This window comes from Anopheles ziemanni, chromosome 2, assembly GCF_943734765.1.
Source record: "Anopheles ziemanni chromosome 2, idAnoZiCoDA_A2_x.2, whole genome shotgun sequence".
Taxonomy (NCBI): domain Eukaryota; kingdom Metazoa; phylum Arthropoda; class Insecta; order Diptera; family Culicidae; genus Anopheles; species Anopheles ziemanni.
Genome location: NC_080705.1, coordinates 70,910,917 through 70,932,496, shown reverse-complemented (window position 1 = coordinate 70,932,496; position 21,580 = coordinate 70,910,917). Strand labels below are relative to the sequence as shown.

At 42.7% G+C, this 21,580-nt stretch overlaps 4 protein-coding genes across 5 annotated transcripts; 3 read left to right on the top strand and 1 right to left on the bottom strand.

The window, feature by feature from the left end:
- The first annotated feature begins 2,563 nt into the window (after positions 1-2,563).
- LOC131294836 (myoneurin-like) lies at positions 2,564-5,492 on the top strand. The gene is made up of 6 exons (XM_058322884.1): positions 2,564-3,330; positions 3,475-3,601; positions 3,671-3,767; positions 3,838-4,848; positions 4,921-5,203; positions 5,277-5,492. The coding sequence occupies exons 1-6, from the start codon at positions 2,592-2,594 to the stop codon at positions 5,423-5,425; spliced, it is 2,406 nt and encodes an 801-aa protein (XP_058178867.1). The 5' UTR covers positions 2,564-2,591; the 3' UTR covers positions 5,426-5,492.
- An 840-nt stretch (positions 5,493-6,332) lies between these two features.
- Positions 6,333-9,399, top strand: LOC131294235 (uncharacterized). Its single transcript, XM_058322280.1, has 8 exons — positions 6,333-6,735; positions 6,809-7,018; positions 7,135-7,353; positions 7,453-7,674; positions 7,756-7,876; positions 7,982-8,078; positions 8,148-8,840; positions 8,903-9,399. The coding sequence occupies exons 1-8, from the start codon at positions 6,366-6,368 to the stop codon at positions 9,098-9,100; spliced, it is 2,130 nt and encodes a 709-aa protein (XP_058178263.1). The 5' UTR covers positions 6,333-6,365; the 3' UTR covers positions 9,101-9,399.
- Positions 9,400-15,053: 5,654 nt separating this feature from the next.
- LOC131294234 (uncharacterized) lies at positions 15,054-18,159 on the top strand. The gene is made up of 5 exons (XM_058322279.1): positions 15,054-15,117; positions 15,250-15,850; positions 15,974-16,070; positions 16,206-17,558; positions 17,619-18,159. The coding sequence occupies exons 1-5, from the start codon at positions 15,054-15,056 to the stop codon at positions 17,730-17,732; spliced, it is 2,229 nt and encodes a 742-aa protein (XP_058178262.1). The 3' UTR covers positions 17,733-18,159.
- Positions 18,160-19,172: 1,013 nt separating this feature from the next.
- On the bottom strand, positions 19,173-21,050 carry LOC131284075 (pyrimidodiazepine synthase-like). 2 transcript variants are annotated; one of them, XM_058312933.1, is made up of 4 exons: positions 20,903-21,050; positions 19,907-20,496; positions 19,714-19,835; positions 19,173-19,203 (listed from the first exon to the last, which is right to left on the bottom strand). In XM_058312933.1, exons 1-4 carry the CDS (start codon positions 20,928-20,930, stop codon positions 19,173-19,175), a joined length of 771 nt encoding a protein of 256 aa, XP_058168916.1. In that variant the 5' UTR covers positions 20,931-21,050. The 2 variants fall into 2 exon arrangements, with proteins under 2 accessions (XP_058168916.1, XP_058168924.1); XM_058312941.1 differs by lacking the exon at positions 19,173-19,203 and having other exon boundaries at positions 19,494-19,835.
- Between the last annotated feature and the right edge of the window lie 530 nt (positions 21,051-21,580).

Below are 21,580 nucleotides of genomic sequence, written 5' to 3'. Positions count from 1 at the left end.
GACAAAATGTAGCGAAATGATAAGAGATTGATTATGGAAAGTCTGTCAAACAAATTGTAAAGTTATTGAATAATTGTTTCGAGACAATTTTAGTTCTTTCAACAAGCAATGTAGCAGACCGAGTCTTAAGCGTTTTCTCAACACAGGGTGGTACAGAACAGAACTTGCCTTGACACTAGGCGATCAAATGAAATCAAAATGCTTACTGTGTTAAAGAAAAAAACAAATACAAGAAAAGGGTTTTCAACGTAGGAATTTCATTCAATTTTAGTTTTTTCCTCCTCTCAACTTATTACTGTTATCATACCACAGGCCAACAAAGTACTGCATCTTCATTTTACCATTCATCTTAAAATATAAACATTTATTCAAATCTTTCAACGGAGGCATCCACCCCACCTTTGCACTCATCTTTTCATCTCAAAAGAAAATATTATTCTCTGTTGTTAGTTCTCTCTCTCTGTTTATTATGATACCAACGCTTCGGATCCCTGCGAGTGGCACGCGGGAGGTCTAGTGTGCATATCCTGTTTGATACTGTGGTCTGTTTGCGATGGAATTAAGGCGGGATTGGTAACTTATTCTCTAACTACTGCCGGTGATAGTGCTTCCAAAGGATCTGTGCGAGATTTAAGTCCTTTCACTAATTATAGGTCAGTATAAGTATGGTTATGAGGGAGGGGCAAAACGGTGCTACAAATGTGGGGAACTGTGCAAAGCAGTGTATTGCGAGGAACATTATGACCGGCATTATTTCCCTTATTCATTTATATATTTTGTAGTCGTTTTAACTAAATTTTATGAAAAATCAGAAGCATTTGAACCTATCAACACAGTGTGCTGATAGCTTATCAGTATCCGTAGCTGATGGGAGGGACGGAGTTTTATTTCCTTTCTAGTACAACCAAGAAATGGTTCTCAACAGCTGCACACTCATCCCTTTCGTAAATACATTTAAAATATGTATTAATTGAGCATAAAACCCGAATGTGATTGTGCTAATTGAATAAACTACAGATTGTCTTACTAGTTGGCCTAGCCCCCGAAAATTGTTTTGCGAGACACCCGCGTTCGCAATGCGTCAGGCGAAAGTAATCGATAATCAATCGATATATCGGCGCGATGTGGCTAAACAAGTTTGGCGAGAAAATAACAAAGCCACCAGGCACACTCCTGTTCTCCACTCAGCCATCGGTTGACTGGATACTACAAGTACCATGGATAAAATGGGTTGTTTAATCAATTTCATGCAATTAACACAGGAAGCAACGGAAGTAAAACATCGAAATAACTTCGTGACATATTTTGGTCGTATGGCAATATTAAGTTATAATGATCAAATAATACTGTAGTAAAGTTATCATACGAAATTGAATTTACCATAGAATATCAACTATTGGCAGTGACGAAATATTTGCCAAACGCAGAAAAACTCTTTAAAATTGCTATTTTGTTACGCCGACCGTTAGCAAGGAGAAGTTGAGTTTGCTTGTGATTTAAAATAAAAACGTCGAGCAATGTTTATCATGCTTTGGCAATCTTTATCATCAAGTGAAAATCCTGAAAAGTAGGACTAGAAACAAACAATTTTGTATTGAAAATCACAATTTTCTACGAAAGATTCATATTTTTTTGTTTTTTATTCGAATGAATACGATCGATCCTAACTGTCAATTTTCATTCACGCCAACGGTTCGGTTCCTTTCAATTCTTTTTGTTTTCATCTGTACATGTGTTTTTACATGTCTGGCTAATTATAATTATACTGTAGTACAAGAATTCGCATAAGCTATTTGTTGGTTATGTTTTAGTGTGTTTAATTTTTTGATGCACCTGGTCATCATTCCGCTAGCTTGATGCCGCAAAAAGAGTTAATTTGAGCTCTTCGCGCCTTTTATAATTAAACAATGTATTCTATAAACCCAAGCCGTTTATAGATTTAAAAAATCTTTAAAAATAGAAAAGTTATGCGTCTCAAAAATCGGTCAAAATGACCGCTAAAAAGCAATATAGGGGTGGTCAACTTGGTTCTCGGATCTGATCGGCAGAAAAATCTATTTTTTTTGTTTTAGGTGTAGCTTTGGATTTTAACAAAGGGCTTGTTTTGAGAATACATTTTCAGCCTTTTTTGAGTCACTGAGTTTTGATCGCTAATATGTACTCGTAAAACGCAAATCGCAGCGCTCTCGAAGCAAGAACATCCGGATTCAAGTAGCTAAGTAAATAGTCAAAGAGCTGTAAACAATGAGCCAGTTACTCCGTGTTAATAAAAACAAGAAGTTGCCCATCTCCAATCATCCCATTCTGTCAAAATAAAACAGGAGAATCCAAAATCCAAGCAATTGTGGAAAGTTCTTCATTCGACGACTCAAGTTTGGTTCGCGGTAGTGCGATTTGGCTGGCAACGCGTTGAAATCGATCATTATTCAAAATAAGTGAGACTTTTGCTCATAATCGGGCATTGGCAAAGCAAAAACAATTTACAGTGGACCCACGGTAACGGGATTGAGCGGAAGGTGCTGAAGGAAAGCGATTCGTATCATTGATTGTATATGGTGTTTACGGTGTTTCGGTTTAGTTCGTAAAACAAAATGAGCTGTGCAAAACCGTCCCCGTTTCACTGCATTGTTTGCACGCTGGCAAAGATACCGTTCACTTCACTGAGCAAAGAGAGCCAGCAGAGAATCGTACGGAATGGACGGCCAACGGCACAGATGCCCCTTATGCGGGCACGGCACGTACACATCGACCTGGCCGAGCACGACTGGATGACCGGGTGTGATCGAGAACAGAAGCTTTACTGCTGGCCCTGCCTGCTCTTCAACACCTCTGAAGATGATGTGTGGGGGAAACGAGGAATTTCCTACTTTTATTGTCTAACTTCCACGAAACTGAATCACGTGAAGGAAGCGTCGCATCAGGCGAAAAATAAAACCCTGAAACTGTGGATTCAAACGGTCGCTGACATGAGTGATAGCAGTGATGAGGAGGATGTAGAATGCATACCTGAGCTAAATTTTTTGAATGAATCCGCATCTGATTTGGAGGAAGAGATCGATGTAAAACCGAAGGAAGAGCTGTTGAATGCAGGCATGTCCGTTTCGCGTGATCCGGTTGTGCCGAAAACCGGTCAAACGTCAGCAGAAAGTGATCACGAAATGGTGGCGCACAATATGCAGCACGATGTCCTTGTTACGGCCCACGATGTTGTTACGACCCCCTCAACAAGTCCAATAACAGTTGCCGAAAGTAGTCCTACAAGTAGCCGTTCCTCAACCACTGCTAAACCGCGCTGCAATACCGAAACGGATTGTTTTGCGCGCTTACATCGTACGTACTTCACTTCTTAAAAATATCCATCTAATATCTAAATCATTTCAAGGCACCCGAATGAAAGTTATCAACGATCTCCGGTAACGGACTTATCAGCAGGACGATGTTGATCAATTGTTTTCGCTATTATTTCCATCACAGAAAACACGCCACCGGAACGAGACGTCCAAAGAATGTCACAAATGGCACCAAACCGTACCGAGAAGTATCAACTAAAATGGGTTTCACATCAACAGAACATAAATGTATCGTTGTCGAATCTTTACAAGTGAGTCAAAATATTTGTGAGCTTAAACAAAGCTCTATTCTTTTAATACGCTGCGATCATGTTTTTCAGAAATGATCGTTACGCCGATGTAATGCTACTGACCTGCAATGGGGATGAGAATTATACGATACCTGCGCACAAGCTCATTCTTGGGACTTCCAGTTTGGTGAGGAACAAATGCTCAATTCCATAGAAAATTTGATTGCATTGTAATGGTTTGCTTGTAAATTTAACAGTACTTTGCAAACATCTTCGATAAGAACTCCGTACCATCGAATGCAATACCCTACATAGTTCTTCCTCCTGATCTTACCTATCGTTCGATGCAAGTATTGCTTCAGTACATGTACACCGGGGAATCGACTGTCTCAAACGAAATTCTAAAGGAGGTACTGCGTGGTGGAGAAATACTAAAGATTCATGGACTGTGGAGGAACGAATGTGCTAAAACATCTGGCACGGATGGATACGTGGGAGAGTCCAACGTACGGTTCGTCAGCCCGGTCACCGTAACGCTACCAGCACAACAGGCATCCCACAGCACAGTTCAACAGAAACCGTCGCAGGCTACTCCGTTGATACAAGTAAATCGCGATGTCGCAATCGATCCGGCCAGAAGGAGACGAGCAACATCTACGGAAGGCGCGAGGTTGCGGACAGTTTCTGTTCAAAATCAAGAAAACTCGAGTCAGCGATTTGATCACTCAACGCAAGGTGAAGGTGAGGATGATAGCTTGCAGCAACGATTGCAAGGCACGTCGCATGAGAATCGCTACTGTCAACGAAATTATGTCGATAAACAAAATCCTGGCAATGATAATAATGTGGAGAAAAGATCTGCTAACGTTGAGACCACACAGGAACCAAACAGTTTACCGCAGGAATTGTGCATTCTAAACGTAAAGGCGGAACCGGTTGAGTGGAGTGATCTTCACGCGGGAGAATTGGTTCTACCTGAAAGTTCAGAAGCACCTGGGAAAACCGATGAAGCTGCAAAAAGAAATGGTGACCAGCTCGATTCGCGAACAGAAGTTAAATCTGAAGGGTGTGACGACGTTCCTACGGATAATGCGGAATCATCGTGGATACAATCCCCATCCCCATCCACAGAACCACTAACGTACTCTCCGCTAACTTGTGAGCTTTGCAGTGAAACGTTTACTATCCCCGGCGAATGGGTCCGTCACATCGAGGGTCATAGCGAAACGGCACAAAATCGACCGAAACGACGCCGTCGAACGGAAGAGGTGAGCTTACGAATATTGAGTGTTTAAATAGATGAATAATTCGTTCTTCTCTCCCTCTCACGCTCTCTGTAGGCCACGGATACCGATGAAACGGCCACATTAAGGTGTGATTTATGTGCGACATATTATTTTACGCCCGCCGATTGGGTCCGCCATATACAGAGCACGCACACGGAAACCGAACTGGCCGCCTCGAACAACCGCGTTCTTCCAGGACGTCGTACAAAAAGTCGCAGATCGTCAACAGCCGCTGCTAGCGATGCGACCACATCGGAGCAGGAGAAACAATGCACTGTTTGCAAAAAATCATTTCCTTCGTATGCTAGTATGGCTATCCACAAACGAACTCATACCGGTAGGTAGGAAATGTTTCGTCAACGGAATGCAATTGTATAACGATTGTCTTTTGGTTTATTACCTTGATGCAGGCGAAACACCATTTCACTGCGAAATATGTAACAAGGGCTTCAACGTCAAATCTAACTTCGTTCGGCACATGCGGACACTGCACAATCAGCAGGACGACTTGGAGTCAATGTCATCACAAACCGACCGTGAAAGTTGTAGCTCTGATTAAGTCGATGGCTAGTGCTCAATCTGTTCTGGTTTAATGGCACTACCTGTACTCTCAGCGTGTTCTCCTTAACGACCATCGGCTGCGATTAACCCTGCAGAGGTTTACTAGATGGGGGTCCGCGACAACCGAGCGGTAGCGCCGGTTAGAAAATAGGCCCATGAGCGCCGGGGCTCACCACCTCGACGGCGTGGGTTCGAATCCCAACCGAGACCGGACCCTCCCCTGTACGAGAGGACTGACTATCCACGTACAACAGGGAAACAAGTCTCGTAAGCCCTTAACGGGCAGGCATGACCAAGAGGTCGTTACGCCAAGAAGAAGAAGAAGGTTTACTAGACTTTTTGCGATTTTCGATAAGGACACCATGCCAGGTACAGAATGCAGTCGTTACCTGTTGTGCTTATCCTCTTTCTTATTATTTGATTGAACTTTTGGACTAGACTTTGTTTATAGATATACTATAAACAACAGAAATGGCTGATGAGGATCATTTTAAAAAGGGGTATAGTTTAACCAGAATTTGTATACATGTAAAAAGATTTCTTCATTGTGGGTATTGATTGAATAAACTAATGCTCCGTAAATCAACGTTAAATCGCGTATTCTTCGTTTTATTACTTAAGGATGGATTATCCCAACGTACATATTCAAACGAGGGAAATGTTCGAAATGTTTCACGACTGCCGTTGCTCGTTGCACCTGCCAAAACAAAAGAATTGCTTTGTTCCGATAACCTTGGCCTAATTGTTATCTTCCTGTAATGTCAAATTAGCAAAACATGCAAAGCAACATCAACATCAAAATATAACAACAGAGTTTTGCCCGATCAGTTCTCCGTGAAAAGTAATCGTACATTACAGAGAATAAATAAAAATATTTGTGTGAGAATTGTGTCGTGTAAGCTAGATAAAACATTCCTTGTTACAAACCTCTTTCAATCATGGCGGTCAACAACCCCATCTGGAAGTATTTCATTCGGACGGACAAACAAAATTTAGCAACATGTTTGTACTGCGGCAAAAACATAGCGTTCACGAAAGGATCCTCGTCCAATCTAAGGCGCCATTTGGGGAATAAACATCCAACATATATGCAAGTTGTAAATGATACGCAAAACATTGCCGACGGGCAAGGTAAAGCCAACAAAAGCATTGAACTCCCATCAACGTCGCAAACGCAAATTATATCAGAAGTGAGACCCTCTGTAGACGCGTTCTCCAGATCTTCGGTAGGCCCATCCATATTGATGAATCGCTCCCAAGTTATATCCGAAGTACAGGAAACATCGAATGCACCTATCGATGGACCATGTATGTAAATACTTCATTATCCCATGGAGGTACTTTTTCTAAACACGAATAATTTGATTTTTTATAACATTAGCAAAAACCAGCCCCATTTGGAGTCATTTTTCGCGTAGCGGAAATGGGGTGACTGCGAAATGCCATCACTGCCAAAGGGACATTGTGTACTCGAGGGGTTCAACATCCAACCTGAAACGACATTTGGTGAAAATTCATCCCTCAATCTTTGTGGACTGTAAACAAGTAACTTCGATACGCGATGAAACGAATGAGTCTGTCCAAGCAACAGGTACGTTGTATATCCCACCATTACGCGTGTACGCTAATTGTGTGTTCAATAGGTGGGACAACTGAATGAACCTGGACTGGGTAACTTAGCCGAATGATGCTTTATTAAATTTTCAGTAAGAAAGATTCCACTAAGGCCTAGTTCAATTTGGGAACATTACACTCGAACGGAGAAAAAGAATGTGGCCAACTGTAAGCACTGTCGAAGGAATATTAAATATTCGGGAACATCGAACCTCAAACGACATTTACAAATCAAGCACCTTAAAGCCATCATGTACATGAAGCGAATGTTTGCTGCGCGTGATGCATTAACCGAAGTTGACGACAGACAAGGTATGTAGGAAACTAGTATCAAACGATAAAATAGTATTATTCTATTGCAATAGTTTAGCAAAACATTTTTAATGTTCTTCTACGTTTTAAAACAAATAGCATCCTCGTCCACAACGGCTTCTATTTGGAAGCACTTTACAAGCATTGATAATGGGATATCTGCAGAATGTGTGTACTGTAGTAGCAAAATTGCTATGACGAATGGTTCCTCTTCCAGTTTGGAGATGCATTTGGTTCAAGAACATCCAAATATAGAAATGGTCACGGAACAGTTATCATCTCCGCCATCATCAACACTCGACGAAACCTCCTATAAACCAGGTATGTATCCAGATATTCCATGAACGATGTGATGTGTATGATAAAACTATACCATGATTTTGACGATTCCTTCAAAAACAGCACCGACATCATTCGAACCAGCATTGTCGCATACAACGTTACGGAACGATACTGAAGAATATAACCTCAAATCGCATTCGCATCCGCAGGACATAAATGCGTCGCTCGCAAATCTCTACAGGTGAGTAGTTATGGTGGAGATACAACGTATGATAAATTCAAATATAATATGAATATGATAACGTTGATAAATTCACGTATGTAACGGTTTTGCTGCATGTTACAGAAATGATCGCTACGCCGACGTAATGCTGTTGACCTGCAATGGGGAAGAGAACTATACAATTCCTGCCCACAAATTCATTCTTGGGTCTGCGAGTTTGGTGAGAGAGAAATTATCGATCGCTTTGACAAATAGATTGTGTAATACTTTGTTTTTATTTATATAACAGTACTTTGCAAACATATTTGATAAGAGCATCGTACCATCGAATGCAATGACTTATATAGTACTGCCTCCTGATATCACCTATCGTTCGATGGAAGTATTGCTTCAGTACATGTACACCGGAGAATCGACCATCTCGAACGATATTCTAAACGAGGTATTGCGTGGTGGAGAAATACTCAAGATTCGTGGATTCTGTGCAAACGAGAGAGCACAGATCTCTCGCACCGGTGGGTACACAGGGGGATCTGGCATCAATAAACAAAATTCCCAAAACATCCACCCTCGGCAGAACAACCAAATACAGCATGCAATGGAAAAAACCAAAACACCTCCATGCACTATCCAAGAACATCGCAGTACCGCGGAGGAGTTCAATTTAATGGATGTGAAAATGGAAAATGTTGAGTGGAACGATTATGACGCCGGTGATTTAGGACCCACTGACAATGAAGTGCTGCCAATGGGAGCAAATAGCAGAGAACTGGTTATTTCGGAGGCTACCATTAAATTAGAAGATTGTACTGCCGAAGATTCAAGATCACCATTGCCCTCTACGGACCAACCAACATTCCAAGGTTCACTGGCTTGCGAGTTGTGTAGTGAACGTTTCACTACCCCTAGCGAGTTAGTACGGCACATCAAAGTTCATAGCGAAATGGTTCAATATCATCCATCAAAACGACCACGACAAGAGGTAAATAACCAGTAAACCGTATATAAACAATCGCTAATTTTTCTTCTTCTTTCCTTTTATAGGGAACCAGCAACGATGAAACAGCTCCGTTAAAATGTGGTTTGTGCTCCACATTTTATGCAACTCCAGCCGAATGGATACTTCATTTACAGAATACCCACACGGAAACAGAACTGGCTGTTTCAAGTAATCGAACTTTGTCACCAAAAACTCGTCCATCTCTGTCTCGAGAGGACAGGACAGGACAGGAAGCATCGTGAAGTGACGATGAACCTTGTTAAAGTGGAAACACAAGCTAGACACATACCAGTCTTCTTAGATTCCGCACAATTGATATTTTTTTTCTTTATTTTGTGGCCTCGACTGTATTAGTAGGATTTTCGTAGATGATACTCTTATCCAGTGTCATGCGCGTAATTTTGTGGGTCAAAGCATTCAAAATTAATGTAGGAAGTGCATTGACAATGATTGCATTCCCACCTGAACTGGAAAGCAATTCTGAATTTCTAAGAGGTTACTCTTTATTCTGACGCGGCTTTCTATAACCATGATACTAATTGCATGCTTTTTTCAATCAAATAAGTAAAATATGAACAGTTTAATAATAAGTGTGTGTTAGTAATCGACCATTCGACCATATTGTTCGTTATTTGTAGAATGATCTTATGATGACACGCGACGTAACTATCCTATACGTAATCACTAAAAATTTATCGACCTACATAGCCCGGAGATGCACGTGATGACACCGAGCTCTCGAAAATGCCAGTAATCAGTTACGTATCCTTAGATATACTACCAAATGTATGTCTCGTCCTATCGCATAAAGGATTTGGTTTGTTTCTGCAAATTATTCTGTTGTATTCTCACATTAGTTTCGAATACTTTATTCCACAGTTACACATTTACAATTCAAATTTTACCATTCGAAGCGACGCGCTTTTCTGTTCTACATATACACCTTGCGCTGAATCAATCAAACATATATTGACGTGCACCGCGGTGCACGCGCGTCTTCCCAGGTGACAAAATTGACGGTTATTTTTGAAAAATGCAGTGAAATTGACCTAAATCCCATCGATGCTTGAATGTATGGGTGCGGAATTTCGTATCGCCGTGTACAGACACGGACTGATGAATGTTTTCTTCTTGTACCTGTTTCTAAAATGGCTGTGCATCAGTTTTGAGCTGTCATTTGTGTTTTCATTCCATATCGCGACTTTGTTTCTTTCGGACTTGTTCAACGTTAATAAAAGTTTATCAACTTTATTAAGCGAAATGTCTACGCAGGACAACAGGAAAAGTGGTAAAATATACAGAAGGCGCATTAAACAGCAAGCTGAAGTAGATTTTGATCAACTTGAAGACGAGCAGGACGTTTGCCCAGGGCCGAGCCGGATTGTTATGATGCAGGCTGTCGAAGTTGGTAAGTCAAATGATGTTTTATTAATTTAATTCTGCCGTGTTTCTGCGATTTGATTAGGATTTTGATTTGATTTTGAATTTGATTGATTGAGGAGAAACTATGTATTGTGAAGAATGATCAGTGAGCTCAAAGCTCGATGCATGTGCAATGTTTCGAAACCGTTTTGCATATGGATAAATCGCGTATGTTCCGTGAAGTGTTGACTTTGTGCTTCATGAGCTCTTCATATTCGGTTCGTGTAATATATGCGAACGCAGTGGTAATGTGGTAATCAATGCGTTGTGATGGATTGTTATAGTCGAATGTGTATTTACGTCTAGTAGAAATATGCCCACGCTCAAAACCATTAATTTATGTTTTGTTTTACTTTTAGAATCAAGCACCAGAAGCGATGAAGGAATGCACGACTTGGGCACAGAATCGGACTATGGAAATGTTCATGCCGCAGAAGAAGGGGTTGAGCGCGAATATCGGAATGCTCATGACTGCAGCAATCACGAGGACGTGAATGATTGTTTACGAGACTGGGCAGTCGATCACGAGGAATCCCGCGCATCGGTTAATGAAATATTAGCCATCTTTCGCATAAGAACGGATTATGAGCTGCCCAAAGATGCGCGGACATTGATGAAAACCTCCACCAGCATTGGACAAGAAATTGAAGCGGTTGCTGGTGGAGAATATTGGTACAAAGGCATAGAGAAGGTTCTACGCAACTATTACCGGTGAGTGTTTTGATTATCATTATTTTTTGTTGAATTTCGTTGTAATTTGTAACATACCTTTTCTTTGCTGTTTAAGATCAGCGACACCCGAAACGGATCGTATTTCGGTGCAGGTGTCGGTCGACGGACTTCCTTTGCATAAAAGTTCCTCAACACAGGTTTGGCCGATATTAATGAAGATGGAACAAATACCAGAGGCTCCGATTATGATGATAGCTATGTTTTGTGGATCTTCTAAACCGAATGACCTGGAACCCTTCTTAAGGCCGTTTGTTGTTGAAGCGAATGAGCTGAGCCAACGAGGCATTCAGTTTGGAGATAGGAATGTTCACTTCAATATTCGGGCAATCATCGCCGATTCACCAGCTCGGGCGTTTTTAAAAGGTAAGTAAGTCAGCACAACTTAAAGGGTAGTATATAGATGTTTTAATTTGTTTGATTTCCTATACATAGCTGTAACCAGCTTCAACGGACTCCATGGCTGCTTGAAGTGCTCGTGTGTTGGACAGTATTCAAAACAACACAGGAAAGTAATTTTTGATTCTGTTGGAGCTAACCCCCGGACAGACTCTGGTTTTAGATCCAGAGAATGTCCAGAGCATCATCAACGCTGGCGATCGCCACTTGAAGATCTCGTAAACTTTGATATTGTTGAAGATGTTGTAGTCGGAGATCGTCTACATTTGATAGATTTGGGTGTAACTCGTAAGATTCTGCGAGGTTTTTTGGACGGGAAATTTAAAAATCTTCCCCGTTGGTCTTTTCAAGCCCAAAAACAAGCTTCTATAGCTTTACGTAAAATGAAGCTCCCGTTTGAGGTGCATCGTAGAATGCGGGGATTCAAAGATTTGAAAGATTGGAAAGGTACGGAATACCGATCTTTTCTTCATTACGCTAGTCTGGTAATCCTGAAAGACTTAGTGAGTGAATCGACTTTTGATCACTTTTTGTTGTTTTTTTGTGGTGTTACGATTTTGTCATCTTCTTACCATTACAAATATTGGCCTAAAGCTGGCGAGTTTCTGGAAAAATTTGTGAACGAATTTGGGTCAATTTATGGCCGTGAACATTTAACGAGCAATGTCCACAACATCCAACATGTGGCTGCGGAAGTTTTTAAGTTTGGACCTCTCGATGATTTTTCATCATATTGTTTTGAAAATCATCTGCAAAAAATTAAGCGTTGGGTGAGATCGGGATTCAGATGTGCAGTACAGGTTGCTGCTCGATCAGAAGAAAAGGCCAACCGGGATGTTGCTGGCAGGAGTAGTGTACAGCGGTATCCCAAATTAACCATAAATCGTGCTGGCATATACGTGAATACGCACTTTTTACTTCGACCAACATTTAGAGACCAGTGGTTTTTGTCAAAACAAAATGCCGTAATCAAATTCAGGAAAGTGCTACGAAATCCTCCTTACACTATTTTTGGTATACAGTTCCACTTTGCGATAGAAATGTTTAATTTTGAGCTAGACTCGAGACTAGAAGATGACTCTGATTTGCTATTTTCATCTACAAACTTACTTATTTATGAAGTTAATGAGGCAATACCAACAAAGGAAGTACAAATATCAGTAACACACATTAGATGTAAGTTAGTTGCAGTTCATTCACCGTCCCAACCTGGAACAACATTGTTATTTCCCCTTCTACATACTTTACAACCAAACTAACGAATATTAACAATAGACAGTCATGTAACTTTCTCAATATGTAACGTCAATAATAGCATTTATCACGGAAAATAGGAACATTTATTATTGCATTGCACTTGGGTAACACAGATTGTCGTTTATAATTATTAAAATATATCTATTGTTTCTTAACTCTACGGTTATGGTTTGCCTTGCATGTACTTTTCCGCTGCCCTGTATAGTTTTTAAAGCTACTCTTAGCATTTTTTAACTTGCATTTTATAAACTTCTCTACATCTATATCGTTAACTATAAATTTATCATTTGCACCTACATGTCGAAACAGTTTTAATACATTTATATAGCTGTTGAAAGCAATCTTCTTATGATCTTTTCTACCACCCATCCAGCTACATTCGACTAGAAAGCCTCTGTCGAACAACAAACGCAAAGCGTCGTTCATTCGATTTTTAGCATCACAGCAAACTATTCTTATATTTAAATGTTGACTTATTCTGTTAAAATTTTCTTCTTCACAGAGTTGTCTGTCGAATTCGTCTAATTGTTCTAGAGTCCTAATCGTTGGCAGGACGATCGCAGAACTTTCGTCCCGTGATGTGCAACACCTATGGTCTGCGAGGTAATCCGTTTGAGATCGAAGGTTGCCAAGAGTATTTTCTAGTTTGGTTAATTTTTTTAGCACCGTTTGCTGGAATTCCTTACATCCATGTTGTCCACAGTTTGCGCTCGACGATACTTCGGACGATGTCGCAACGGGTTTAAGCGTCAATTGGACGGGCTGTGTGGATGGTGGACGAACAACGATGAATGATGATGGTGCAGCAGGTTTCAACAACAATGGCTGGGTGTTGGAAGGTGATGAAACTGCAGCGTTTACTTTCCCGAGGATGTTATTTCTGGAGGATGGTTGTAGAGGCTGTGTTTTTTTAAGCGGGACAGGACGTACTAGCCGGAATGATGCTGGTAAACCAAGCTTGGCTATTATTTCCGATGATTGTGTCGACGAGGAAACAGGTCTGATCTGGGGCAACGGGGCAGGACGTACTAGCCGGAATGATGCAGGTAGACCCAAGTTTGCAATTAGATTTGATGCTTGCGTCGCCGAGGAATGGAATACTGTTGGAGACGGCGATCTGATCATCGGAAGGTACTGAGCAGCCTGTGAAACAGGACCAGGTCTTCTCTGTGGTAGCGACACAGGAAGTACAAGACGAGCAGCACGATTTGGTGCAGGTCCACTGGTGATGTTTGGTGGTGCAGCGATTGCGGTGATGTCGGATTCCAGCTCGTCGGGGAAGATTATTCTGTAAACAAACGTAAGTTAAACGTTAACATCTTATTTTTGTATATGTTTACTTAACTATATTTACCTTTTCGTCTTATTTTTTTCCATACTACGAATTGCGAGAACACGATACACGAAAAGAAAATATTCCAGAGCAACTGTACTAGTCGTTGAATAAAACGGATATGAACCTTCGAATATATATTTTGTTTTGATTTGATGGCTGTCAGTTCCGGAGTTGGGATGGAAGGGTTCAATTTTTAATAGTAAGGATCGGATCAGTGCACCCACGGTGGGTTCATTTTTCACGCACACACTTGCAATTTTGGTTTAATAAGACTGCTATTAATCTTCTATGCAGCCCCTTTCTAAGCCTGGCGAAAATTATCTAAATCGTGTTTTCTGTCACTTGGGATTTTTATTGTGAAACATTTCACCGTTGATCCTGACGGAGGTTTGTGTAAAAAGCAGGTTGAAGCATGGAACTTCGTAAAATTAATTAATTCAATTGAACGGAAACAATGTACGGTTATGAGTTTGGTGAACAGAAGGTAATGGTTATTAAAGGTCCTTTAGTGGCACAGAAAGTAGATTAACTGAATAACATCAACATACATGACGCAAAGACTATGTAGTAAAAAAGCCCTCAACGTTGTTTGTAAATAAAGTGAGATGCTAATGCCAAAACTATAGCGATGCAGTGTATAGCTACATATAGACCTTCCTCTTGCATACACTTTGGGTAAAACCATCACCGCTCGCGTTACGTACGTCAGAGCTGTACTGGGGGCGTTATTTACGATTCGGGTAGAAAAGATTCTCCTGTAAAACCATTGTTTGGTGGATAAAGTAGTGCTTCTCTCGACCATTGATTGGCAGTAAAGTTTACCTGTGACCGTGAAAGTTATTTTCCGATCGGAAGAAACCCTACCAACGCTTCTACTGCGGCAGGTGGAGCAGTGAAATCAGAGTGCGTGAAGTGAAAAGTGTGTTGTCATCAGATCCTTGAACGGTGCTCGGATTTTCCCTGGGAACGTGCGTTCTAGAAGGGCATCAGTTTCTTCGAAAGGAGTGTTTGTTTTTCCCATTCCAACGTCCCGCAGCATTCGGTGACCTGGCATGGATGAAGAAAACAGTTGGTCAAAGGAGGAGGTCCAAGATTTGATCGCCATCCTGAAAGAAAGTGAGTTAATGACGTCGCGTTGTTATGGTGGCTTGTGAAATTGTGTTGCTGACAAATCGGCCCACCTGATACGGCTAGCTCAAGGTACGCGGTGTGATAACCAACGCTGATGCTTGTTTTCATTCGTTGCAGGACAAATACTGTGTCAACCGGAGGGTAAAAAGTCTCGCGCACTGGACACGTTCAAGGTCGTGGCGGACGATCTGCGTATCATTGGGACGTACCGCACGCCGGATCAGATCCGAACAAAGCTGCGCACATTGCGGAAGCAATACTTCAAAGCGTCCCGATCCCGCAACAAAAATGCACACCGTGCCTGTGCCTACTTCCCGTTGCTGCACGATCTGTTTACCGACGCGCAAAAGAAAAGGGACGCTAAGGAAGCGCAGGCTGAACTCAGCCACCAAAGGCATCAGCAGCGGCAAGAGAAGAAGCATCAGATGGGAAACGTCACCGGGACGAACTATCACTCACGATCGTCGACGATCCGGAGTGTAAGCGGTAGCAGCATGAGCAGCATGCCGAGCCCACAGTCCTACCACAATGGTTACGATCACCATCAACATCATCATTACCAGCGTCACAAGTACAGCGCAAGCATACCATTCGGTGCGAATTACGACATCAATAGGAGACACGTTTCGCCGGTGCGACAAGTGATACCGGACAAGTATCACCTGAAGCTGAACGAATATCAGCCAAATCTGAACAACTCGTTGGCAAATTTGTGCAAGTGAGTAGCGTTTGTCACGTTTCGAACGGTGGTGGCCGCTCGAAGAAGAAGTCTTCAATCAATCAACCAATCAACCGACCGTCGATCAACAAACGCAATCAACCTTTCTTCCGTTCCCCACAGAAATGATCGGTATGCTGACGTATTGTTGTTTGTCTGCAACGATGAAGATACCATCGCCATTCCGGCACATAGACTTATCCTGGGAACGTTTAGCTCGGTAGGACTTTTGTTTTTGTTTCCCTTTTTCCCCGCTGCAATGTCGTACAACTTCCCGGTGAAAAAGTTTCATCATAAATGTTCCATATTGTTTTTTTTCTGCCCCCTTTTATCGGGATGACTTTCTTTCTTTCAGTACTTTGCAAATGTGTTCGAAAAGGCGAACCTGCTGTCGCTGCAAACCATACCGATCGTGTTGCCTCCGATGATAACACGCTCGGCAACGCACTGCCTACTACAGTACATGTACACCGGTGAGGCGATCGTGCCGGCCGAAATGCTGGACGAGGTGATGCAGTGCGGCGAGCTGCTGCGTATCTATGGATTCTGCAAAAAGATGGCACCGAGCATGCTGTCCCAGAAGGGCCATCCGGGACTCGTCTCGATGCCGCTGGTTTCGGTGACGAAAAATCTCAGCATGGACCCGACGCCACCGGTCAGCAATCCGCGGAAGCGCAAGAACACAATCTCCCCCCGACCGACGCCATCGCCGACACCAACACCGTCGCGTTCACCCACGCCCCCGCCGTCAGTGGATTCCGGACGCGGTGAAAAGACACCCCCGGCGACGCAGCCGACGATCGTTCCCGAAAAGCCACTGCCCGTACCTGAGAAGCAAGCCGAACCCGTTGTGCGCCCCGCAGAAAAGTCAGTCACACCTCCGCCGGAACAAAAAGAACCGAAGCAAGAAATCGGGGACGATACGGCGCATGCCAAACAGAGTCCGAGCGTGCAGCTAAATGTGACGACCGAACAAAGAAAGCAAACGGCCATCGATGGTGACGGACAGACGGACAAAGAGAAGGAAATACATGAACCCAGTAAAGAGAAAATGGTCTCGAAGACGGAGAAGCTGCCGCCGGCGGTGGTGCCTCCACCGCCTGTTGTAACAGCTCCCGAGACGCCACATCCCGATACTCCGCCATCGATGCCACCATCGCCGGCCTATTCGCGTACCTCCCGAGCCCCCACGCCACCCTGCCCAGCATCGCCCCCGACACCGATATCGATACCTCCGCCAACGCCGACGCCCGCGCCAGCACTGAGTCAACGCAAGTCACCCGAAAAAATCCGTTCCCCGCCAAGGGACATCATCGAGGAGCTGGACAACATGGTTACGCTGACGTCTGATGAGTCGATGATGGAAATCGTAACAAAATCTCCCGGCTCGAGGAATTCGCCCTTCAGCACCCACACGAATAGTCCGATCGGTACGAACGATGAGAACGGCTCGAAGCTGGAAGCGCTGATCGAGTTCGACTACGACGAGCTGAATCTACCCAACACATCCATGGACGATCAGCCATGCGTTGATCTGGACAACGAGGACGACGACCATCAGCTAGGAACGCCGCTCGATCAGCTAGTCTACTCCCGATTGAACTGTCAGCTATGCCACGAATCCTTCACCACGCCGACGGGCTGGGTACAGCACGTGTCGGGCCACTGCATCATGGACCAGGGTTTGGTAAAACGGAGACGCATCTCGGTAAGGCATTTATCGCGAACCGTGCTTGAATGAGACCGCTAATGTACCTTTTCTTTGCAGAGCAACGATGGCAACTCGCTCGACTCGGCGTTTCGGTGCGACATGTGCTCGTCCTATTTCATATCGGCGTACGACTGGCAATCGCACGTAGCGGAAGCGCACGAAGGAGCCTAAAACGGGCTGACGTTCGTTTCCACCTACACCCTCCCCCCTCAACTGATGTGCTGATTCATTTCGTCACAATTTTAATCTATAATTCACGTAACGTAAACGGTAGATGTTGATAAATAGGCTTTATATAGGAATCAAACAAACAAAAGGCTACGAAGAAAGAGAGTGAGAAGGCGCTAGATATATATATTTCAATTTGTAATGCTTCCTGTGGCAGCGTGTAGCACGGGAAATCTGTAGAGGATTGGTCTCTTTAGGAAGGAAAAAAATGGTTCGGAGCCGTGGAACTCATGGTTCGGAATTAACAGTTGCGTACGACCTCGATCGCCTCGATGTACGGCCGAGCTTTTGAACATTTATCAAAACAGCTCAACCTTAGCCCCGCACTTTTAAATTGACCAAAATTAAACTTTAACGTTAAGAATAGAATCATAAGTTTAGTTGCTTTGAATTATTTTGTGAAAACATTTGCTGAAGATTTCGTTTTTCTTCTACGTATTTAGGTGTAAACGTGCGTGTTTGATCTTTTATTTAATGAACTATTTTACTTAGTATCGATTATTGGCGACGGATAACAATTGCATCCAAAAAGTGTAGATCAAATAATTGTGAGATAATTTCTTTTGAAAACATTCAAAACCGATCCTACTAAGTTTGTCTCATTTCACTGACGGGATCTATTTATGGGAACCATTTTTGCCAGGGACGACGTAAATCATTTGAAGAGTAATTTGTCATTACCTAGCGTACTTTCATACTCTGGGTTGGTTTAAGGATTGTCCGCGAGCTAGACTTTGACGATTCCTGCTCTGAGGCCGTACGTCGAGGAATTATTGTGGTTCATGGTTAAGTCAAGGTATGGCAAGACAATGTCTTCTATGCCACTGGTATGCCCACGATCTTATTGTATGATGTGAAATAAAAGTAATAAAATTGAACCTTTCATTACAAGTGCAGTGGCATTGGTTTGCGTTTGTGCGTCACACTGAAATCCGAAAACTTCGGGGTACTTTCTGAATGTTCCTGAATATCGAAAATCAATCAAACTTCCCAATAAAAAAGTTTCAGATAGTAAAAATCACTCGTTTGTATGTAATAAATGTTAGTGAAATTGGTTCGATTATAAGTTTTGAAGATCGCACCTCTTTATCAAATTTGGAAGAGTTTTTAATACTGTTCATTTAGATAAACTCGTTTACTTACAAAAAACGTAAGCTTGTGGTGTTGAAAAGATCTTTTATGAAAACGTTTTATTGAACACGAACACTTGGATTTATCGGAAAAATGTTGATAAAATATCACCTTGCAGTATCTTTTTTCACTCACAGAACCATCCCTTGCAGTAAATCTGCGCTGTGGAAGTTTGTTTACGGAGCAAGAGAATGTTTTGCGTTATACTAAATTCAGTTCAGCCGCAAGATTCCACGCCGTTTGTAGATTCCTTCACTCCAGTCTGGGTTTCTTAGCGTCGTTTCTGCAAAAAGCCGTTTTACAAACCATTACAAACTGCCCCCTTTAATGATGAAAAATTAGAAATGTTTCTGCACAAATCTATAGATGATAAGTTATACAATGCCACACGCTTTGCTGTGCTGAAACCGGTGGTGTTTAATTTGTGCTCGAAGAATTATTTGCGTGTGGGGTGACATAAGCGCACAGATAGTCCACAAATTTTAGAACAGAATTCAATGATTAGTCACACCAGAGCACATCTTCATAGGCCGAATCGATAGAAACACTCCCCCAAACAACCACATATACAGTTTTGAATGTATCAATTTATTTCATCAAACCTAAAAAGCTTTGATATTTGCATTTGATGCCACTTTTTTAACATATATAAGGGTTAATAATACACTGTTTGCCGGTTAGGAAATGTGATGATACAGAGGGTGCATTACTGAATGTTATCCGCGGAACGCTCGTGTTATGCGTCATACATTTAAATGGATCTTGGATGGAATTATGGGCACTGAATGCTTACGCCAAAATATCGTAGTTATTTTCGCCATTCTTGCGGCTTTGCAAAAACTTGGTGTGGTCTTCGGTCGAGATGAAAGACTGTTTCACGGCATCATCCTTTTCCATCAAATCTCTCCATTGCAGCTATAGTAAAATAAAAATGAGGCACAGTAAGATTAAATGCAACATATTTCCGGCGCTACTACTGCACTTACCAATTTACCAAAACGTTCCTTATCAAGCTCGTACTTATCACCGAGCGCAAACTTCAGCAAATCGACCCGCTCGCACCACGGCCAAATCATGTAGTCGATCATGCCGGGCTTATCGCCCCCAAAGTACGCCGTGCCCCTTGATTTGAGCTCCTTCTCGAAAACGTCCAGCGCAATGCCAAACTCCGTGATCGCGCCCGGCGGGATGCCGTCGGTGGAAAACAGAATACGATAGTAGGCGGTAATGACGCCGCTGAAGCGCTCGATCAAAATACGATCCTGCGCCTTACGGAACGGATCCGTCGGGTACAGCTTGCGCTGTTGGGTCGAGTATTCCTCTTCGATGTAGTCGGCCAGTACCAGCGATTCGTAGAGCGTGATGCCCTCCTTGCCCGGCACCGCCAGGGCGGGCACCTTGCCGAGGGGATTTTTCTCAAAGTACCACTCCGGTTTTTCGCTCAGGTTTATGTAGACGGTATGGTATGGGATCTTCTTGGCGTCCAGCATCAGGTGCACACGCTGGGCGTACGGGCAGAAACGCATCGAGTACAGCACCAGCTTTCCATCGTTGGGTAGAACCGGTGCCGAGGAACCTACGTAAAAAAGAAGAATAATCCATTAAGCAATCAGAAGCATTCTAAAATCAGCCTTCTGGAACAGTCTCGGCGCCGATCGATAGCACAGCGACACCGACAGAAATAAAATCACACAAGTCATTGTCTTTCGCAATTAACTTATCGGAATCGAAGATGGGTTCCCGGAAGCATCTCCTATCTTGCTGATAGTTGTTTTATCAGCCACGGTATCACATCGTGGGTTAAGGTAGGCCCTAGTATACCTCATCGAAGATCAACTGATGACATCACCGAACTCGGTGCTAAATATACCTCACCCATGTTAAACATGGATGCTTCTTCCTCTTGGAGCTTTGGAATTCACCGAACATTGTGCTAGCAATCGCATTCGCCCGTTGAATTTAACACTGCTGTTTGCGCTTACCCTTGGCCAAATGCCTTCCGTTACTCATGATGGATGCACTTCGAGTGGTGGTTCTGTTTCTGTCGACCGGCGACACTTGAGTTTTGTTAACAAATCAACAGATTGGCGTGTCCGACCTGCACTTGCTGGAATCCAAACTCCGAATGTGTCTTTCCATTTCCTTTCGTGCGTTTTTTTAGTGTTCGGAACCGGGTTCGGTTGACAGTGCGGTTGACAGCTTCAACGGTGACGTCATGGAATGTTGACACAATACGACGTTGGACAGTGGCCTCAAAGAGTATCATAATGTGATCAAAATTAGTACGTGCAGGTAGTAAAAATACGTTTTATAAATAAATTAGAAGTTTTTAATACAACTTAATAGTCGTTTGCCTTTAGCAAATGGAATGAAAGTAATTATTCTATCGTAGTCTCGCGTTTTCCGAAATAACGTGTGAATGATCTTCCACAGCTTACTACTAGGAACAAGGTAGGCTGCCTTTTGTCTTTCAACCAAGATGGTGTGTTGCGCTAGTGACCGACTAAAACGATGACGCAGCACTGGAATTTATTATTTTCCGTCCGCCTGTGTTTATTAGAAATAAGTTGTTCAGTTTGTGATGTGAAATCGATGTGTTCTGAACATTTGAACAAGTGAAATACTATTAAGTCTTGTGAACAAGTGTTCTGCAACAATTA

What these genes read in the sequence shown, in the direction of transcription:
- LOC131294836 (XM_058322884.1), top strand. Translation starts at nt 2,592, where the DNA reads ATGAGCTGTGCAAAACCGTCCCCGTTTCACTGCATTGTTTGCACGCTG. An exon ending in TCGTTGTCGAATCTTTACAA is followed by an intron (nt 3,602 to 3,670) that starts GTGAGTCAAAAT and finishes CATGTTTTTCAG; the next exon opens with AAATGATCGTTACGCCGATG. An exon ending in TTCTTGGGACTTCCAGTTTG is followed by an intron (nt 3,768 to 3,837) that starts GTGAGGAACAAA and finishes TAAATTTAACAG; the next exon opens with TACTTTGCAAACATCTTCGA.
- LOC131294235 (XM_058322280.1), top strand. Translation starts at nt 6,366, where the DNA reads ATGGCGGTCAACAACCCCATCTGGAAGTATTTCATTCGGACGGACAAA. An exon ending in TTCTTGGGTCTGCGAGTTTG is followed by an intron (nt 8,079 to 8,147) that starts GTGAGAGAGAAA and finishes TTTATATAACAG; the next exon opens with TACTTTGCAAACATATTTGA. An exon ending in CAAAACGACCACGACAAGAG is followed by an intron (nt 8,841 to 8,902) that starts GTAAATAACCAG and finishes TTCCTTTTATAG; the next exon opens with GGAACCAGCAACGATGAAAC.
- LOC131294234 (XM_058322279.1), top strand. Translation starts at nt 15,054, where the DNA reads ATGGATGAAGAAAACAGTTGGTCAAAGGAGGAGGTCCAAGATTTGATC. An exon ending in TCGTTGGCAAATTTGTGCAA is followed by an intron (nt 15,851 to 15,973) that starts GTGAGTAGCGTT and finishes CGTTCCCCACAG; the next exon opens with AAATGATCGGTATGCTGACG. An exon ending in TCCTGGGAACGTTTAGCTCG is followed by an intron (nt 16,071 to 16,205) that starts GTAGGACTTTTG and finishes TCTTTCTTTCAG; the next exon opens with TACTTTGCAAATGTGTTCGA.
- LOC131284075 (XM_058312933.1), bottom strand. Translation starts at nt 20,930, where the DNA reads ATGAGTAACGGAAGGCATTTGGCCAAGG. An exon ending in CGGAAGGCATTTGGCCAAGG is followed by an intron (nt 20,497 to 20,902) that starts GTAAGCGCAAAC and finishes TTTTTTACGTAG; the next exon opens with GTTCCTCGGCACCGGTTCTA. An exon ending in AGGAACGTTTTGGTAAATTG is followed by an intron (nt 19,836 to 19,906) that starts GTAAGTGCAGTA and finishes ATTTTACTATAG; the next exon opens with CTGCAATGGAGAGATTTGAT.